The 20,988-nt window shown below is 43.2% G+C and overlaps 1 protein-coding gene across 1 annotated transcript in view; it reads right to left on the reverse strand.

Moving 5' to 3' along the window:
* Positions 1 to 20,988, reverse strand: part of CFAP65 (cilia and flagella associated protein 65) — a 133,425-nt gene that overhangs the window by 47,517 nt on the left and 64,920 nt on the right. The window contains exons 16-22 of the mRNA XM_089683579.1: positions 17,676 to 17,841; positions 14,639 to 14,767; positions 9,220 to 9,445; positions 8,991 to 9,119; positions 5,484 to 5,660; positions 3,313 to 3,379; positions 3,082 to 3,192 (exon numbers count right to left, since the gene is read on the reverse strand). Coding sequence (XP_089539705.1) covers positions 3,082 to 3,192; positions 3,313 to 3,379; positions 5,484 to 5,660; positions 8,991 to 9,119; positions 9,220 to 9,445; positions 14,639 to 14,767; positions 17,676 to 17,841 — 1,005 coding nt within the window. The remainder of the gene's footprint in view (positions 1 to 3,081; positions 3,193 to 3,312; positions 3,380 to 5,483; positions 5,661 to 8,990; positions 9,120 to 9,219; positions 9,446 to 14,638; positions 14,768 to 17,675; positions 17,842 to 20,988) is intronic.

Below are 20,988 nucleotides of genomic sequence, written 5' to 3' on the forward strand. Positions count from 1 at the left end.
TATCTATCTATCTATCTATCTATCTATCTATCTATCCATTATCTATCTATCTATATATCTATCCATCATCTATCTATTATCTATCTATCTATCTATCTATCTATCTATCTATCTATCTATTATCTATCTATCTATCTATTATCTATCTATCTATCTATCTATCCATTATCTATCTATCTATCTATCTATCTATCTATCTATCTATCTATCTATTATCTATCTATCTATCTATCCATTATCTATCTATCTATCTATCCATTATCTATCTATCTATCTATCTATCTATCTATCTATTATTTATCTATCTATCTATCTCCCTATCTATCTATCTATCTATCTATCTATCTATCTATCTATCCATCATCTATCTATTATCTATCTATCTATCTATCTATCTATCTATCATCTATCTATATATCATCTATCTATCATCTATCCATCATCTATCTATCTATTATCTATCCATCATCTATCTATTATCTATCTATCTATCTATCTATCTATCTATCCATTCAGTCGTATCCGTGTCCTTGGCGATTGCATGAACCGTCACTCGTGAGCGACTTTTTCCATGAATTCTCTTAGCAATTATTTTTACAGGTCAGGTTGCCAAGTCTTTCCCCAACCCCCACCATGCAGGAGATCCAGGAGCAAATTAACCTACCAGCATGTCTTTGGAGTGTGGGAGGAAACCGGAGCACCCGGAGGAAACCCAAACAAGCACAGGGAGAACATGCAAACTCCATGCAGGAGGCGCACCTGCCCCACTTGTGGAAATTTTTAAAACTACATAATTCAACAGGAACTGAACTCTGCAAGCTGTGCCAAAAAAATGACAGGCAGAGGGAAACGGACTAGTCAGCAGTTTTGCTTGTGGTCTCCCTACTGATGATATTTCCTCATCACTGACTTACAGTGCCTTATTCTGCTTTATTATGGGTCAGCTTGGCAGAGACAGTGTTTTGCATCTCCATTTCAGAGCCTCCAGGAAACAGAATGGTGAGTAGTGGATGTGGTTATGTCACAACTGTGTTGCTCACTATTCTACTTGGTGGTGGCTCTTACATGGGGGATCAAAGCCCAGCCTCTACCAAGATGGCCAACCACACACCATACAGAACAAATCATGGTAAGTCAGTACTGAGGACAAGATCAGCTGCAGGGAAACCACAGACAATATTGGCGATTTGTCCTTTGTCCTCTTCCACACCTTTTCTTGAACATACTGTAGCTTCCTCAGTTCAGTTCATCTTCAACCTCCTCCATTACTCTTTATATACCCTATACCCTATATACAGATGTGTTCAAAATAATAGCAGTGTGTTGAAAAAAGTGAATAAAGCTCAAAATCCTTCTAATAGCTTTTATTTCCATACACACAAATGCATTGGGAACACGACACATTCTATTCCAAATCAAAACATGAAGAAAAATAGATCAAATTTGTGTTGTTCCTCTAAAAAAATTGAAGAAAAGTGAATATTAGACGGTTCAAAAAAAATAGCAGTGTTTGTATTCTTCTTTACAAACTCAAACATTCACTATATAAACTGAGAAATGTTTGAAGATTTTGCTTTCCTTTGAATGACTTCATGAATATTTGGTTGTAGTCGCACTGTTTCTGAGAACTGCTGTACATCTGTGTTGCATGGAGTCACCCAGCTTCTGGCCCCTGTGATCAGGTATTCCAGCCCAGGATGATTGGACGACATTCCACAGTTCTTCTCTATTTCTTGGTTTTGCCTCAGAAACGGCATTTTTGATGTCACCCCACAAGTTTTCTATTGGATTAAGATCCGGGGATTGGGCTGGCCACTCCATAACGTCCATCTTGTTGGTCTGGAACCAAGATGTTGCACGTTTACTGGTGTGTTTGGGGTCGTTGTCTTGTTGGAACACACATTTCAAGGGCATTTCCTCTTCAGCATAAGGCAGCATGACCTCTTCAAGTATTCTGATGTATTCAGACTGATCCATGATCCCTGGTATGCGATAAATAGGCCCAACACCGTAGTATGAGAAACATCCCCATATCATGATGCTTGCACCACCATGCTTCACTGTCTTCACAGTGTACTGTGGCTTGAATTCAGTGTTTGGGGGTCGTCTGACAAACTGTCTCCGCCCACTAGACCCAAAAAGAACAATCTTACTTTCATCAGTCCACAAAATGTTGCGCCATTTCTCTTTAGGCCAGTCAATGTGCTCTTTGGCAAATTGTAACCTCTTCAGCACATGTCTTTTCTCCAACAGTGGGACTTTGCAGGGGCTTCTTGCAGATAGCTTGGCTTCACATCGGCGTCTTCTAATTGTAACAGTCCTCACAGGGAACGTCACACCTTCTTTCATCTTCCTGGAGCTGATTGTTGGCTGAGTCCGCGCCATTTTGGCTATTCTTCTATCCATTCAAATTGTAGTTTTTCGCTTTCTTCCACATCTATCAGGTTTTGGTTGCCATTTTAAAGCATTTGCGATCATTTTAGCTGAGCAGCCGATCATTTTCTGCACTTCTTTATATGTTTTCCCCTCTCCAATCAACTTTTTAATCAAGGTACGCTGTTCTTCTGAACAATGTCTGGAACGACCCATTTTCCTCAGAATTTCAGAGAGAAATGCACTGTAATCAGCATGTACAACATTTGCTGCCTTCCTTCCTTAAATAAGGGCAATAATTGCCACCTGTTTTTCAAAGAATGAATGACCTCACTAATAGAACTCCACACTGCTATTATTTTGTACACGCCCCTTTCAATGAGTGATTCAATGACACAGAATCAGCAGCATGCATGTCATGACTGTTGGGTCTGTTGGATGTCTATTACTCTACTACACCTGCTAGGAAATTATTTGCCATGTAGAAATATCATTTCCACCAAAAACAGTGATTGATCCAGTTAGTGATGTCTGACTGCTATTATTTTGAACACAACTGTATATACCCTAGCCCAGCAAGAATGTTAGCATAGCTGTAAGATCACATTTGAGTACAGGTCCACTTTAATAGTGAAAGGATTAGGTGCATGTGATTCAGAGTCTGCCCCTTTCAGGTATTGATCACTCCATACCTTTAGTGTGTATTACCTGTTTAGATGGACTGGAGCTGCCGATAGCCACTGGTGTGAATTGATGCTTAGTAGATGTGAAGTGCACATAACGCTGTTCATTTTCTACTGTCACGCCAATGAAATTTAACTATAGCGAGAGAAACTGCCATATGACAATTGCACTGTGATCATGTAAATAAATGTATCATTTATTTAGTTTTATACTATAAAAATGGCCATGTGAAGATAAACATTTTATTGTACGCACCAGAATCTCCCGCCCATGTGATACCTTCAGCAGGACAGGTAAGCGATCAGTTCCAACAAAGTCATGTCTATTAAAGCAAAAATTTAATTGGTTTAGTTACAACAGGCTAGACATAGAGATTACCAGAGGAAAACAGTTTTATACAAGAAAAAACTTTAGTAACTGATTGATGTGTAGATGAATAGGCAAAATTTTGCTGCAACAGCATGTGTCAGTCAACTTGACCATATTTTAAAAATATTCAAAGTGGTTGTAAACCTGAGACATGAAATATGAATAAAGTATATCCCTCTATAGCGTGTACTTGTCTCAATCTCTAGAGCACTAAGTGTCATTTCTGTCTGCTGCCTCGTTCCTCTGCTATCAGCATGAATCACTTCTGACATGTTTTCCTGACACCAAGAGAAAAATGGTGACGGGGAGGGACCTCCAGCAGATTGACAGCATCAGCTCTGTTCCTGTGTGCTGTGCGGAGGGAGGGATGTCTCTTCCCTCCAATCAGCTCTCAGAACTCTCCTCACTGAGCTCCACAGTGTGCAATCCAGAGTACTAAGTGTAATTTCTGTCTGCTGCTTCATTCTTCTGCTATTTGCATGAGCCACATCTGACAAGTTGTCCTGACACAAAGAGAAAAAAGGTGATGGAGGAGGGATCTCCAGCACACAGCTTGTGATTGAAAGCCTCAGCTCTGTTCCTGTGTGTTGAGTGAAGGGATGTGTGTCTCTTCCCTCAGCTCTCAGAGCTCTCCTCACTGAGCTCTGCAGTGTGTCATTTCAGCTCTCTCCCCCTTTTTTCTGACAGCTCAGACAAGTTTTATAAATTCTGGACTTTGAAAGGATGTAGAGAAAAGAAGACTGTAGATAAACATTTACAACTTATGTAGGAGGATTTATTTCACCTCTGTGTATCACTTGAGGCCAGTCATTTCATTGGCTATATGTATATATATTACAACCACTTTAAGGATTTATTTGTTGCACTAAAACTCTGCTATTAAACTGTTACTACACCCTGGACCCTGCATTCACTATATCTGGTCTCCCTGGACCCTGCATTCACTATATCCGGTCTCCCCGGACCCTGCATTCACTATATCTGGTCTCCCTGGACCCTGCATTCACTATATCTGGTCTCCCTGGACCCTGCATTCACTATATCCGCTCTCCCTGGACCCTGCATTCACTATATCCGGTCTCCCCGGACCCTGCATTCACTATATCCGGTCTCCCCGGACCCTGCATTCACTATATCTGCTCTCCCCGGACCCTGCATTAACTATATCCGCTCTCCCTGGACCCTGCATTCACTATATCCGGTCTCCCTGGACCCTGCATTCACTATATCTGGTCTCCCCGGACTCTGCATTCACTATATCTGGTCTCCCTGGACCCTGCATTCACTATATCTGGTCTCCCTGGACCCTGCATTCACTATATCCGCTCTCCCTGGACCCTGCATTCACTATATCCGGTCTCCCCGGACCCCGCATTCACTATATCTGCTCTCCCCGGACCCTGCATTCACTATATCCGCTCTCCCTGGACCCTGCATTCACTATATCCGGTCTCCCTGGACCCTGCATTCACTATATCTGGTCTCCCCGGACTCTGCATTCACTATATCTGGTCTCCCTGGACCCTGCATTCACTATATCTGGTCTCCCACAGTACACACAACATGGAAATGTAAATATAAACTGCTAAATACCTCTTCTCATCAGCAGTATATAGAAGTCTTGTGACTTCTATCAGTGTCCATCCGAGCACTGGTTAAAGCTTGGAGGAGGAGTTTTCATTCTGCTCTGACTGTCTTCTAAGATTGCAGGACTCCTGACCCTCTCTCTGGACAGCACTGATTGGCCCTGTGCTGATCACATGCACCCTCCCAAAAAAACCCTCTCTAGCAATACACACCAAACTGAGCATGTGCTGAGTGCCTCCTAGGGCTCTGTACTATCAGCACTTGAACTGGGGACTGTGAAGGAAGCGGAGGAGTATAAAAGACAGGATCAAATAGCCTTCTTACACAATGCAGGGGATTAACCCCTTAGGTTCCACAGTGAGAATATCAAGCATGCTTTACTGCATCTACAGACTGATTGTACTGTTGTGGGTCTAGTAGAACTTTAATTTCATTACTATAGACTGTCAAATGCTGACAAAAATAATTACCTGTAGGACAGCTGGACCGTCTGTTGCTGGCTGGGTCTTAGCATCCCCGATTTTGGGTTGACTGTAAACAGCTTGTTGTCCTGTATTCTCATCTGGTGGATCTCACTAGGGTCAAACTCCCAAGTTTCAGCCCAGAACTCCAGCTCAATCTGCTGGTCCACCGGGTATAAAAAGTTCCTTTGGAACAACAAAAACATTTACTAACAATGTGCTTTAATAATCATATGCTGTACATGTCATGTTCCATGGGAAGGCAAAGAACCGCTAGCTCATTATTCTGCAAACACAAGAGGTGGTGTTACAAGGCTCCCACACTTACCCCCGGTTCACATATATACGGCCCCGCGGGCCGCGTTTTGCAAGGGCACGAGAGCCCATTCATTTGAATGGACTCCCGTGCCTGTGACACGCAGGGATGAAGTCCCTGCACTTGAAAACGCAGCCCGCATGGGAACCTCGGTTCCCAGTACGGTTGCGTTTTCTAGTGCGGGCGGCTTGCTATTAAAACGAATGGCACGCGCCAGCAGGTCCGCATTTCTCTGTGCGGGTGGTGCGGCTGCACGGATTTTCGTGTGGATCCGCAGCGACATCACACGCACAGATGTGAACCTAGGATTAGTGAACATGCCCTGGGTATGTGGTCACAGCTCCCTCAATCACGACCACCTCCAGACTTATATTCCTGCCTAGACAGACAAAGAGAGGGTGCACCAGTCTAGTGCATTATCTTCATGTATCATTTAATAATAACATAGAAGCAAATATTATATATATTATATTATCCTCACAATCACAAGTATGTACAAGCTCCTCAATATATTCCAACACCAAAAACCACCAGATCCACGTCACATGTTCCTCATTATCACAGCGATCAAATGCTATCGGCAGCGGGCCGGTACAGTGATCCGTCATCAGTTTTGTCCGCTGGACACAGCCAATGACAGATCGCACCTGCAGTGCACGCAAGGCAAGTTCCGGGAGCACGCCATATGACGTCCACCATGAAAAGTCCCACCCGGCTGTCATTATACAATAGGCTGGGCGGGAAGTGGTTAAGGTGTATGTTATCTCTGAACAACAATGAAGTTCTCTTACTTGTTTCCTTTGGGAATGTTAACAGTATACCATTGGAAACATATATGTTCAATAAGTGCAAAAACAAATACATGTTGATCCTGACAGAAATCCAGTGAGCTCCCAGGATCCTGTGTACTCTGCAGTGTCATCTCAAACAACATTATCAGGAAGTGGGTTAGGATTACAGAACACCTCCCTCTATCGTATTAAGATGAATAGGGGAGAGGTGTTCTGTAGTCTTAACACACTTGTCCCAAGATGACAATGCTGCACCTCCATAGATACAGTACAGTAGGTAAGCATTGTCATCCTAGGACAGGAAGTGTTTTATTGGCAGGATCACTAGCTAAAAAGGAAAAATGTCAGAAAAAAAGAAAGATAATGCAGCCGCTACCTCAAAGCACTGATAATCTGCAATAAATTACATTTTTGGGTTTAGCTTACTTTAAAGTGATTCTAAAGGTCCGAGGTGTTTTACCTTAATGCATTCTATGCATCAGGTAAAAAATCTTCAGCAAGCAGATACCCCCCCAGCTCCCTCTTATACGTATCTGAGCCTGATCTTGATCCAGCAATGTGCACAATAGCAGGGGCTCTCCTAGTTCTCTCTCTCCTCATTGGACAGGAAGGCAGCAGTGGGAGCTATTGGCTCCTGCTGGTGTCAAGAACAGCCTGTAGGAGGGAGCAGGGGGTGGGGCTGAGCCGGCTGTGTGTGTCAGTGGAAACACAGGGGGAGATTTACTAAAGCTGGTTCATTTAGAATCTGGTGCACCTGTATATGGTAGCCAATCAGCTTCTAACCTCAGCTTGTTCAATCAAGCTTTGGCAATAAAACGTGGAAGCTGATTGGTTTCTATGCAGAAGTGTGCCTGATTTTTCATGCTCCAGCTTTAGTAAATAAACCCCCACAGAGCTGGCTCAGGAGCAATCATACATGAGTGCCCTTATAACAAGCAGCTTGCTATGGGGGCACACAGTGGGGGGAGGAACTAGAAGTGCCAGCAGTGGTCCCTAGAAGAGGAGGATTGGGGCAAAGTGTGTAGACAGAAGCCTCTCCTCAGTACAAAACACATGAAAGCCCAATGAGAGTCCTTCAGGTGCTTTTTTGCAAACTCTAAGTGGGCTTTCATGGGTTTTTTACAGAGGAGAGGCTTCCGTACAGCCACTCTACCATAATCCCCACATTGGTGGAGGGGTGCAGTGATGGTTGTCCTTCTGCAACTTTGTCCCATCTCCACACAGGATCTCTGAAGCTCAGTCAGAGTGACCATCGGGTTCTTGGTCACCTCTCTTCTCCCCCAATTTCTCAGTTTGGCCAGGTGACCAGTTCTTGGAAGAGTCCTGGTTGTGCCAAACTTATTTTATTTGGGAATTGGAGGTCACTGTGCTCATGGGAATCTTCAGTACAGCAGAATTGTTTTGTAGTCTTCCCCAGGTCTGTGACTTGCAATAATCCTGTCTCTGAGCTCTGCAGGTAGTTCCATTGACCTAATGGCTTTTGCTCTGATACAGTAAGCATTGCCGGCTGTGAGGCCTTTTATGGAGAGGTGCGTGCCTTTTCAAATCATGTCCAATAAATTTAAATTAACAAAGGTGGACTCCAATCAAGGTGTAGAAATATCTCAGCAAAGATCAAGAGAAAATGGAAGGCACCTGAGCTAAATTTCAAATGTTGTTGCAAAGGCTCTGAATACTTATACCAATGTAATATTTCAGTTTTGTCTTTTTCATACATTTTTAAACATTTCTAAAATTCAATCTAAAATAACCAACTGGGAGGAGGAAGACCTTTTTCTGCATCCTTAAAGGAGGAACCCACCTACTGTGACCAGACCAGCTCTGTTCCTTCTGGATTGAGGATCCATGGGCTTTTGATATATACCGCTTATATATATCTTCTTTCTGGTGAGTGAGTATTTCTGCTACTTCCTCACGGATCACCAACATTGAGTTTCCACTTGTCCAATGACATGTTTCTATGAACTGGACTTGCAGTGGACTTATTTCGGATTTATTATTAATACCTTCAGTGCTGCACTGTTTTTTATGTTATTTCTAAAATTCCGTTTTCACTTTGCCATTATGGAGTACTGGGTGTACATTAATGAGAAAAAAAATAAATTCAAATAACTGTAGTATCTGGCTGCAACATATCAAAACTGAAAAGAATGAATGGGGTCTGAATATTTTATGAATGCACCCTAGACTATATATTTTTCCCCCCACAGAATGAGTTGTTGCAGTTATTTGATACGGGCAATTTAGATACAAATACCACTCATCAAAATTCATATTCCACCCTGTTCACCTTATGCACGTAGAAGGACTGTTGGAAGCAGCCATGCCTCTAGTGTAAATTTTACAGTCAACTCAGTACGATTTTAATCTAAGCAATCAATTAAATGGACAACCTTCCAGTTGACTCACCAATTCACAGGTAGTACGCCATTATTCTCCAGCAAAAGAAGGGCCACAAATGGCTCTGAGCCCACCGGGGCAGCTCCGAAGTTGAAGTCCAGCAAGACTGGGGTGTTTACAGGGGGACATCTGCAAATGCTGGATGGAAAAAATACTAAATATGACACAAATTCCAGAATGCATCATGCTATTATACACATATAGATTATTACTCCCTGTTGTAGTCCAACAGCCATACCTGTGTTGAGTAGGAACCCTGTATATTAGCTCTGGAGGTGTGGGGTCACTTTGCAGACAGGAATTCAGTCTCTGCAGTGAGAAAAGCCTCCATAGCTGAGTCGTGGTAAGGGCGCTGGCACTGCCCGCTGGACATGCATCCACCACAGTGAATGTAGGGTAGACTCCTTGTGCCGTCACACTGCACAGAAACTGCTCTTCTGTGACTCTGTTTGCAGGATCCAGAGCTATAGGGAACAGAAGCAGGCATTAACCTCCCTGGCGGTATGATTATTTCAGATTTTTGGTGCTGAAAGCGGTACCATTATTTTGCATGAAAATTTGGCGTTTTATATTGTAGGCCTGTAATTCTTAGGAATAACTCACTGAAATCTGTCCGAACAAGAGTCTAGTAAACATCCCAGGTAGGATGAAAATTGAAACACAAAATCATAAATTATAATTTAATAAACAATAATAAAAAATAATAATAATAAATTTAATTCAATAATATAATCAAACCAAAAACATTGAAATGTGAAATATAGCGCCAAGTTCGCACATCACTGAGCAAAGTCACGAAATCATTTTCAGTGTCTGATGACGAATTTCCCCCACGAATCATTATCACTCAATTCTGCAAGTGGTTCTAATTTACTATCGCTGTTCTCTAGCCGGTCTAAAACCGCTTTTGACCTAAAGGGACGCTTTTTGGACGCCATGGACGTTTCTCAGTTTCCAGGCAGAAAGAACAGTAAAAATGCAGGCAGGGCGCCGGACAAAGGACTCGGGACAAAATGTATGTGAAATGGTTTGATACAGGAATGTTATACTATGTGATTTTAGTGAATGTCACTTTTTGTCATTTTCAAATATCCCGCCGTTCCGTCCCCCGTACGTCCCGACGCTCGCAGGGGAAGGAACCCAGATGACAGATGCCGGCATCCGCCGGATTACATTGCCGGGGACACTGCAGGAGGGACATCGCGGGAGCGCAGGACAAGTTAAGTGATCGAGGGATCGCAGAGCAGCGCCGCATGGTAAGCCGGAGTGTAGCTCGGGGTTACCGCTTGTGGTACTGAAACTTTACCCCGAGCTACACTCGGGAATACTGCCAGGGGGGTTAAATTTGACTTTTCTATCTGAGAGTCTCTTCATACATTCATACTGAATATCTCCCATATCTATAAGTTATATACTTCCTGCTACACTTCCTTTTTCTTTGCTTGCTTTGGCTGCTTTGTAATATCCCACTTTTACTATTTAAAAAATGGCTAACCCCACTGTAGAATATTGTATATGCTGTAGCTTGGTTCACACCTGTCGTCCTTGAGTTCTGGTCATCTATATCAAGTCTCGAATCCCTATAGCCTGCAGGATACAATTCAGAATCGGAATACTGTCAAATAGAGTCCTCTATAATCAGGTACCTTCTTCTTAAAGTGAACATGTGCTTGATTTGCAATTTTTGAAGTAAAAGCACTTCTGATTAACTCCCCTAGCGGTCTGATTATGTCAGTATTTCTGTGCTCAAAGCGGTACATTTTTTTGCATGGAAATATGTATTTTTTTTATTGTAGGCCTGTAATTTTTAGGAATAACTCACTGAAATCTGTCCGAACAAGAGTCTAGTAAACATCCCGGGTATGTTAAAATTTGAAAAACGAAATCATAAATTATAATTTAATAAATAATCATAAAAAATAATAATAATATAATAATAAATTTAATTCAATAATATAATCAAACCAAAAACACTGAAATCTGAAATATAGTGCCAAATTCGCACATCACTGAGCAAAATTGCAAAATCGTTTTCAGTGTCTGATGAGGAATTTCCCCCATGAATCATTATCACTCAATTCTGCAAGTGGTTCTGATTTACTATCGCTGTTCTCTAGCCGGTCTAAAACCGCTTTTGACCTAAAGGGATGCTTTTTGGATGCCATGGACGTTTCTCAGTTTCCAGGCAGAAAGAACAGTAAAAATGCAGGCAGGGCGCCGGACAAAGCACTCGGGACAAAATGTATGTGAAATGGTTTGATACAGGAATGTTATACTATGTGATTTTAGTGTATTTAGTGAATGTCACTTTTTCACATTTTTAAATTTCCCGCCAGTTTCATCCTTGTACGTCGCAGGGAACGGAACCCAGAAGATAGATGCCGGCATCGGCCGGAGGACATTGCTGGGGACACTGCAGGGGGGACATCGCGGGAGCGCAGGACAAGGTAAGTGAAGAAGAGATCCCGGAGCAACGCTGCAGTGTATTCCCGAGTGTAGCTCGGGGTTACCGCTTGTGGTGCTGAAACTTTACCCCGAGCTACACTCGGGAATACCGCCAGGGAGGTTAACATACACCACAATAAACTTTTTGTGTAATTTAAAACACCGCTCCAGGTCGGACCATGACCAGCTTGCCCCAAACAGTCCAGGTGCCGATCCAGCTGGTAATTACAATTCTAGTATGTGTATGTATGAATGTGAGTTAGGGACCTTAGATTGTACGCCCCTTGAGGGTTAGGGACTGATGTGAATGTACAATATATATGTAAAGTGCTGCGTAAATTGACAGCGCTATATAAGTACCTGTAATAAATAAAGTCAAAGGAGGGTTGGAGGTATACATTCACAAATGCCCATAAAGCAGCATATAATTCCAACAGCAAAATAACATATCTACCCCCAGGATCCGTCATTACTTTTATAACCTTGTATGGTAAAGCTTTATGTAAAAGGATGGCAACTCCCCAAGCATAGACAGAATAAGTGGCATGAAACCCTTGCTTGACCCAGGCCCTATGGAGGGCTAGGATTTTAGAGCCAATAAGATGGGTCTCTTGAAGAAAAAGTACATGCTGTTTGTGGGACTGTAAATATTTAAACATTTAAGGAACGCTTAATTTTATCATTGAGAGCCCTTATATTCCATGATATTATGTTCAGAGCCATAGTGAAAATCATACCAAGTAATATAAGGAGATAGAAAAATCACCTCAGAAGGACTACCACACCCCAGGGAGTGCAGAGAGTTGCCATACCCTTGGATAACAATATGCATAGTCCCCCCGAAAATGTGTACTACCCGACCACTAGCCAGGAGAGTGAGCAAAAAAATACCCCTCAACAAAATAAACACCCTACCGGGTAGCTGAACAAATAACGTCAGCTAGCTATCACAGTTTAATCCCCAAAATGTAGTGCAATTAAAGTCCACTTGGTGGGGAGGTTCTTGAACAGTCTTCCACGTTGTGGTGGATAATCTTCTATGTATCAAAGGAATGGCGGGGGAACAACAGTATCACATCCACCTGGAGATGAAGCTCCCTCAAATATATAAAAAAAGGCTGGGGGGCATGGATAATCCCAGCATATGGAGAAAAGCTTTGGCAGGCTATCAGTCCTCAGGAACCTAGAGGATCTACAATCCCTCAGCAAGGGAGACACTGGAACACAATACTCCATCCACCACCCACCCTGGGGAGCCCATAATCAGCAGCAGCCTGAAGAAGAAAAGTGATAAGGAGACATATGATACAGGTCCCTCTGAGAGGAGAGGAATGGGATGGGGGAGAAGAGGGACATCACAGCCTACCAGTCCAAGCTCCAGACCAGGAGGGGAATGAAAAAGAATTGGGATAAAAGCAAAAATGACACATTGCAGATAATGATCGATTAGCGTAACTTAGCCAGCCAGTCAGGGGTGTCAAAGAAGCGGACCATACCTTCGTGAGGGATCCGTAGGTGGCCGGGGTACATCATACTGTAAGGGATGTTCTTGTCGTGGAGTCTCTTCTGAATATCTATGAAGGATTTTGCTTCTTCTGCACTACAGCTGAAAATTCAGGGTAGAGGTGAACCATGGTGTTATCATATGGTAACGCAGGATGTTTCCGGGCCTCACCAAGAACACGGTCCCGATCCCTGTAGTTGAGGAAGTGAACCAGAAAGGGCCGTGCGGTGCACCAGGTATTCTTTTCCCCGTAGGGACCCTGTGAGCCCTTTCTATCACATACGTGGGCGATACTTCTTCGATCTGCATAAGATCTTTAAAAAAGGTCTCCGCGAACTTAGCAGGCTGCGCACCCTCTGCACCGTCTGGCAGGCCCAGCACTCTGACATTGTTGCGGCGGATCCTATTTTCTACGTCATCCGTTTTGGCAACCAAGTGCTTTACCATGGTCTGAAGGGATTTCAAAAGTTCAGTGCTTTGCGCCGTGATGACTTCCGCAGCAGAGATTCGGTCCTCCATGTCGGAGAGGCGGCCTCTAATTTTATCCAAGTCATTTCGGATGAGGTTGCATTCTTCAGCCACTCAATCAATTCTGACCAGCAGGGAGGTTTTACAGTGCTCTATAGCCCCGAGGATAAGGCTAGTGTTATCAGCGTCCCCCTGTGGGGAAGGCGACACTGCGCCCCCCGGATCCACCATGGCGGATGAGATGGCCTCCAGCTCAGCGAGGAATGTGTGGAGCTTCAAAGATAGCATCCGCTCTGGCGGCCTGAGGAGGCGGCTTGTTCTTCCCGGTCGGAGTATTGGGCCCCCTCTGACGGGATGGCATCACGGACGATCCCGGTGGGATGCCAAGTAGGTAGCCAGGTTAGCGTCCGCTCGGCTCTACATCCGGCCACGCCCCCAAAGTATAATTCCTCTTTAAGGCATGCCATGAATGGTAATTATCACATTTGCTTGTACTTTCTTTTTTTTTCAATAAATCTTGATTATTGACATAAAAAAAATGATAACTGTGGTGGCTACGTATGATGAGAGATAAAATTCACAGTATACAAAAGTATAAGGTAATATACAGGGGTTAGACATAAATATGGAAACAAGATATGATTTGCAGGTGTGAAAGTGACCAGGGGCAGACTGACCATTTGGAAACTCGGGCACTACCCGAGGGCCCGGGGTCAGTAGGAGGCCCCATGAGATGCCCCTGGTACCTTTTTCATAGTCTTTTTTGAGTTTGGGCAAGGATACAGGGGCCCCATGATCCCCTATTGCCTGGGGGCCCCATGAGTTGTCAGTCCGCCCCTGAAAGTGACCCCAAGTTTCTGGCTCAGTAACACCTCCAGGACGTTACTTGTGTTGCCCTCCTTCTATAAACCTTTCCTCCATATGCTGTCAAGCAATTACTTGCCCTTTTTTGAACAGTAAGGTATATCTGGTAGTGTTCTCATTTCTATTATTTTGTGTATATTTAAATTTTATTTTGCCTTTGTGTCTCCTCAGTTTGTACAGTGTGATGGAAGATGAAGGTGCTATACAAATCATGGATTAAAGAAGTACTGCAACATATTCCAAGATCTGGTTTATTAGTATGAGAAATCTGTAAACAGTAACGGCTGACAGCAAATAATAAATTACTGCGCCATAATTTGTTAAGTGTAACTTGCCTATATGACCGGCCAGGACCAAGGGAAAATAGGGAACCCACCTTTTGGGGACAGGAGGCAATAGTTGATTTTCCAGGTATAAGAGAGTCTGCGGGCTGGATGGGCTGTTATTCTCAGTTTCAGCTTGGTTCGGGCTGGTATCCTCCCTTTAGTATTTTCCATCTCCAGAGCTATCCAGAAATGTAAAGAAAACACTATGAAAATTAAGATTATTAGCGCTTTACAATATAAAGGGAGACAATACAGCAACAATACAGTTCAATACAAGAGGGATAGGAGGGCCCTGATCCTGGGAGCTTACAATCTAGGAGATATACCATATTTTTCGCTCCATAAGACGCACCTGACCATAAGACGCACCTAGGTTTTAGAGGGGAAAAACAAGAAAAAAAAATATTCTGAACCAATGGACTGCAGACACAGTACAGGGGATGACCAGAGACTGCGGACATAGTACAGGAGATGACCAGAGACTGCGGACACAGTGCAGGGGATGACCAGAGACTGCGGACAGAGTGCAGGGGATGACCAGAGACTGCGGACACAGTGCAGGGGATGACCAGAGACTGCGGACACAGTGCAGGGGATGACCAGAGACTGCGGACACAGTGCAGGGGATGACCAGAGACTGTGGACACAGTGCAGGAGATGACCAGAGACTGCGGACACAGTACAGGAGATGATCAGAGACTGCGGACACAGTGCAGGAGATGACCAGAGACTGCGGACACAGTGCAGGGGATGACCAGAGACTGCAGACAGTGCAGGGAATGACCAGAGACTGCAGACAGTGCAGGGAATGACCAGAGACTGCAGACAGTGCAGGGGATGACCAGAGACTGCAGACAGTGCAGGGGATGACCAGAGACTGCAGACAGTGCAGGGAATGACCAGAGACTGCAGACAGTGTAGGGGATGACCAGAGACTGTTGACCTTTGGGGAGGGAGGGGGAGCGGGTACCTGAATTTGTCAGGTACCCACTCCCACTTCCGTGGAGTTGTCCTTCCTTCCTTCTTCCCGGGCCGGCTTCTGTGACAGCCGGGTGCCCACTGCGCATGCGCGAGAAGCGCTGCGCTTTGTGAATGGCCCGGTGCCTTCTGGGACCCGTCATGTGTCCCAGAAGACACCGGATCATTAACAAAGCGCAGCGCTTCTCGCGCATGCGCAGTGGGCACTCGGCTGTCACAGAAGCCAGCGCGGGAAGACTGTGCAGCGTTGGAGCGAGGAACAGGTAAGGCCCTGCAGGAGAGAACTGCTGAGCGGCCGGCCCGGTATTCTGACATGGTGGCGGCAGAAATACCGGACCAGCCGCTTTATATTCGCTCCATAAGACGCACTGACATTTTCCCCCCTTTTTTGGGGGGAAAAAAGTGCGTCTTATGGAGCGAAAAATACGGTAATTAATATCCCTCCTTTACAGCATCATTAAAGTTTCAAGCACCTAACTAATCTTAAAAATGGTCCCTCTCCCCTCCTAACATCTATGCTGACTACCCTGTATATGAAAGGTGTATATACTTACCTATTCCCAGCCTGTTCTGGTCCAGTCGCGTGATCTCCCCCCTGCGTCAGCCAGCAGGGCTGCAGGGGAGAGGAGAGACTACAGCTTATTTTCCTGCAATTTTGTATTTACTCGGGTTATCTTTGTGTAATGTTAAAATTTGTTGATGATCTGAATCATTTAAGTGTGACAAATATGCAAAAAAAAAAAAATCAGGAAGGGGGGCAGATATTTTTTCACAGCACTGTATATTCGGATTTGTTTCATACATCCGTTGTTCCAAATCGATACGTATTTTCAGAAGTCATTCAGAAGATTGGCTATATTTATTTTAATGTGTTAATTCAATATTTCGGGAGAATACCTATGTACTCTGAGTCATCCCTGCAACCCACAAAGAGAAAAGGAATGAGCTGATTGGACCCTAACGACTGGAGTCCTGTTCATCCGAAAGTAACAAATGGAACAAAATTAATTTCAGGTTCATTCGTTATTTTATGATTTGGAGGTTCTGATGGATCCACCTCCATCCAACCCAAACGAGTATAAGTAGGAATTATCATATTTCACTTTTATACCTTACTGTATTTATTGCAATATGTTTCTATTTCATATGTAGTGCATTTTTTTTTAATAATGAAAAATGTTAATGCAAAAAGATTCAGATTATCCAAGAGTCAAAGACTACTGCGCTTCCCTCGTTCGAATAAAATTTAAGGATCCCAATCAATTCAGATCATTTATGTCGTTATGTTATTTTAGATGCTTCCAACCTTAACAAAAGGTCCAAACTATCACATCATGTCATCCCTATGAAACAATTGAATTTGTTGTTTCCATTATAGCATGTTGCAGATTTGTTGAAATTAGTTACTATTGTGATTTGGAAATTGTGATACATCAGAACCTCCAAATAACAAAAATGTCATCCAAATTTTAATTCGTAACAAAATGAATCACACATGTTAACCAGTAGGAGAAACCGCTATTTAAAAAGGAAAAAAGTTAAAGAAAAATGTTTAAAATTTACATAAACTAAAAGTCATTAAAATTTTAAGCAAAAATAGATTAAAGTGGTTGTAAAGGCTGAAGGTTTTTTTACCTTCATACATTCTATTCATGAAGGATAAAAGCCTTCTGTGTGCAGCATACCCTCCCAGCCGCCCTAATACTTACCTGAACCCCATTGCAATCCAGCGATGTGCACGAGATCGGCTCTCCGGGGTCTCTACCTCCTCAATGGCTGAGACAGCAGCAGGAGCTATTGGCTCAATCACAGTCAGTGAGCCAATGAAGGGTGGGGGATTGGGCCCAAGCTGCGGCTCTGTTTGTGAATGGACACGCAGATCAGCGGCTTGAAGAGGGAGCCTGCTTGAGTGCCCCCATAGCAAGCAATTTGCTCTGGGGGCACTTGGCAGGAGGGAGGGGCCAGGAGAACCAGCGAGGGACCCGATAAGAGGAGAATCGGGGCTGCTTTATGCAAAACCACTGCACAGAGCAGGTAAGTACAACTTTTTTTTTAAATTTGCCTTTAATATCACTTTAAGTATACCACTCCTAAAAATAAGGTACTTACCTACTGGGTCGTTAATGACCTCATCTGGGTCACATGGACCGCTGATCTCCTGCGTGGCGCTCAGTGTATATTCCAGGGTACAGTCTCCATCATTTGATAGAAGCAGAGCATGTGACTGGAAACTGCCAACTAAAATGTTACCCAAATCCAGGAGCTCCTGATGAGTCTGAAAAAAAGGGGAAAAAAGTGAACTTGTGTTTTTTTACTTTTTCTATGGCTCATTCACATGGGTTTTTAAAAACGCTTTATTAATGGTGTCAATTAGAGATGAGCGAATTATTCAAAAATTCGATTCGGCTGATTCGCCGAATTTGAGGAAGAAATTCGATTCGATGCGAATTAATTCGCTACGAATTTAACTTATTAAAAGGGTTTCTAGGCTTCAGAGAGCCTTTAAATTAGTGCAGAACACTGTACCTTTAATTTAAATGCCCTTGGAGATGAAGAAGGACAAGGAGAAGGAGAAGGATGAGAAGAAGGAGAAGGAGAAGGATGAGAAGAAGGAGAAGGAGAAGGATGAGAAGAAGGAGAAGGAGAAGGATGAGAAGAAGGAGAAGGAGAAGAATGAGAAGAAGGAGAAGGAGAAGGATGAGAAGAAGGAGAAGGAGAAGGATGAGAAGATGGAGAAGGAGAAGGATGAGAAGAAGGAGAAGGAGAAGGATGAGAAGAAGGAGAAGGATGAGAAGAAGGAGAAGGATGAGAAGAAGGAGAAGGAGAAGGATGAGAAGAAGGAGAAGGAGAAGGATGAGAAGAAGGAGAAGGAGAAGGATGAGAAGAAGGAGAAGGATGAGAAGAAGGAGAAGGAGAAGGATGAGAAGAAGGAGAAGGATGAGAAGAAGGAGAAGGATGAGAAGAAGGATGAGAAGAAGGATGAGAAGAAGGAGAAGGATGAGAAGAAGGATGAGAAGAAGGAGAAGGATGAGAAGAAGAAGGATGAGAAGAAGAAGAAGGATGAGAAGAAGGAGAAGGATGAGAAGAAGGAGAAGGATGAGAAGAAGGATGAGAAGAAGGAGAAGGATGAGAAGAAGGATGAGAAGAAGGAGAAGGATGAGAAGAAGGAGAAGGATGAGAAGAAGGAGAAGGAGAAGGATGAGAAGATGGAGAAGGATGAGAAGAAGGAGAAGGAGAAGGATGAGAAGAAGGAGTTTCAACCGCTGTATGGAGGGAATGTTACAGAACTGTCAGAAATAGCCTATTTCTGACAGTTCTGTGACATTCCCTCCATACAGCGGTTGAAACATTGTATCTATTTGTTTCCATAAATGGAAACAAATAGATACAATGTTTCAACCGCTGTATGGAGGGAATGTCACAGAACTGTCAGAAATAGCGGAGCTCTGCAGATACACTTAGCGGAGCTCTGCAGATACACTTTTTGCCGGCTTGGAATTCTTCTTATTTTCATCCTACTTCTTCTTCTTCTTCATCCTCATCCTCTTCTTCTTCTTCTTCATCCTCATCCTCAGAAGAAGAAGAAGAGGATGAGGATGAAGAGGAAGAAGAAGAAGAAGTAGGATGAAAATAAGAAGAATTCCAAGCCGGCAAAAAGTGTATCTGCAGAGCTCCTCTATTCTGCAGATACACTTAGAGGAGCTCTGCAGATACACTTTTTGCCGGTTTGGAATTCTTCTTATTTTCATCCTACTTCTTCTTCTTCTTCTTCTTTATCCTCATCCTCTTCTTCTTCTTCTGAGGATGAGGATGAAGAAGAAGAAGAAGAAGTAGGATGAAAATAAGAATAATTCCAAACCGGCAAAAAGTGTATCTGCAGAGTTCCTCTATTTCTGACAGTTCTCTGACTTTCACATTTACAGCGGTTGAAACATTGTATCTGTTTCCGAATAAAAACATCTGTATCCTAAATGGAAACAAATAGATACAATGTTTCAACCGCTGTACATGTGAAGGAACTGTCAGAGAACTGTCAGAAATAGCGGAGCTCTCTGCAGGGACACTTTTGCCGGCTGATCGGGAAAAATCCGATTCGCGCACCCGAAGTAGGCTAATATTCGGATTCGACGCGAATCGAATTTTTCCTGAAATTCGAATCGAATTCCACTTCGCCTGGTTCGATTCGCTCATCTCTAGTGTCAATTGCTATTAGTATATTTGTGGCCTTGAATCTTATAAATAAAGAATTAAAAAAAAAATTGTTGGACACAGCATACAGCAGATAGTTTTGGGAAAATATGCTAAAAATTGTTTTTATGTCCAATACATGTAAATTGACCCCTAATGTGAAAAGGTTTGCTGACCCCGGTATAGGTGAAGATGGTAAATCTATATAGGGTAGTATTTATTTGGGATTGTCCTTTTTAAACAAACAAAATACCATAAATCTGGGGTGCTCAACCTTTTATTATTATTATACCTTCACCTTTTGAAGAGTGAAGGCCACCTAAGTGACTTGGTAGCCAATCGCGGGCCACAATAAATAAAACGGTTCAGAATTTTGAATTTTTTATTTCGAGTAGCATAATGAACATTTTCCTCCTGCAGTTGCTGAATGCTGGTGGGAAAGAGAGGAGGAGAAGCCGGCTTTCAGCAATTGCAGGAGAAAAATGGAGAGGATTGGATCCTGCATATGCCGCCCCACCACCCCTCCGGACCAAGTGTAAAATAGAACGTGGCATGGATGCTAACAAAGGCCTCCTGGAGCATGGGGCGGGGTTGCCATTGTGACCCCTGATGCTACTACAGCGGTTGGGGGTGTGTGGTAAAAATACAACTCAACAAGGGGGTTTTACCACCCCCCAAACTGCAAATGTAAATGAGCCCTTACTGTCCTGAGCCCCCCTATAAGGCTGCTTCCACAGTGATGTGCTGCGGTTTACCCGCACTGTGAGTGCAATGCAGGGCACCTGTGGCTTTCCTGGGGGTTAGCTGTGCTTTCCCATAGACTTCTATTCTATCTTGTGGGTGTGTGTACTTTATGAAAACGCATCAAACCCACAGGATATAATAGAAGTCTATGGCTCAGCGCAGCTAAACCCCAGGAAAGCCACCGATGCATTGTGCTGCATCCACAGATCAGTGTGAAAGCAGCCTAATAGTTGTTAACCCTTTTATAGCTGCTAATATGCTAATTGCGAATGCACAGCGCATGTTATTTAATAAATAAATAAAAGGAATGTGCTAATTGAGGGAATAATACAAAGTGAATATAAGAATTAAAAAATAAAAATTATGCAAAAAAAGTGTCCATAAATAATGTCCAAAAAAATTTTTTTAATTAATGTCCACACTATGTAAGAACCACCACCAGAAAAAATGTTTTTAAATCACTCACCAGAGCTCAAAAATGAACAAATAC

This window comes from Staurois parvus, unplaced genomic scaffold, assembly GCF_062004578.1.
Source record: "Staurois parvus isolate SC_StPar_1 unplaced genomic scaffold, SC_StPar_1.0 ptg000315l, whole genome shotgun sequence".
NCBI classification, from domain to species: Eukaryota; Metazoa; Chordata; class Amphibia; order Anura; family Ranidae; genus Staurois; species Staurois parvus.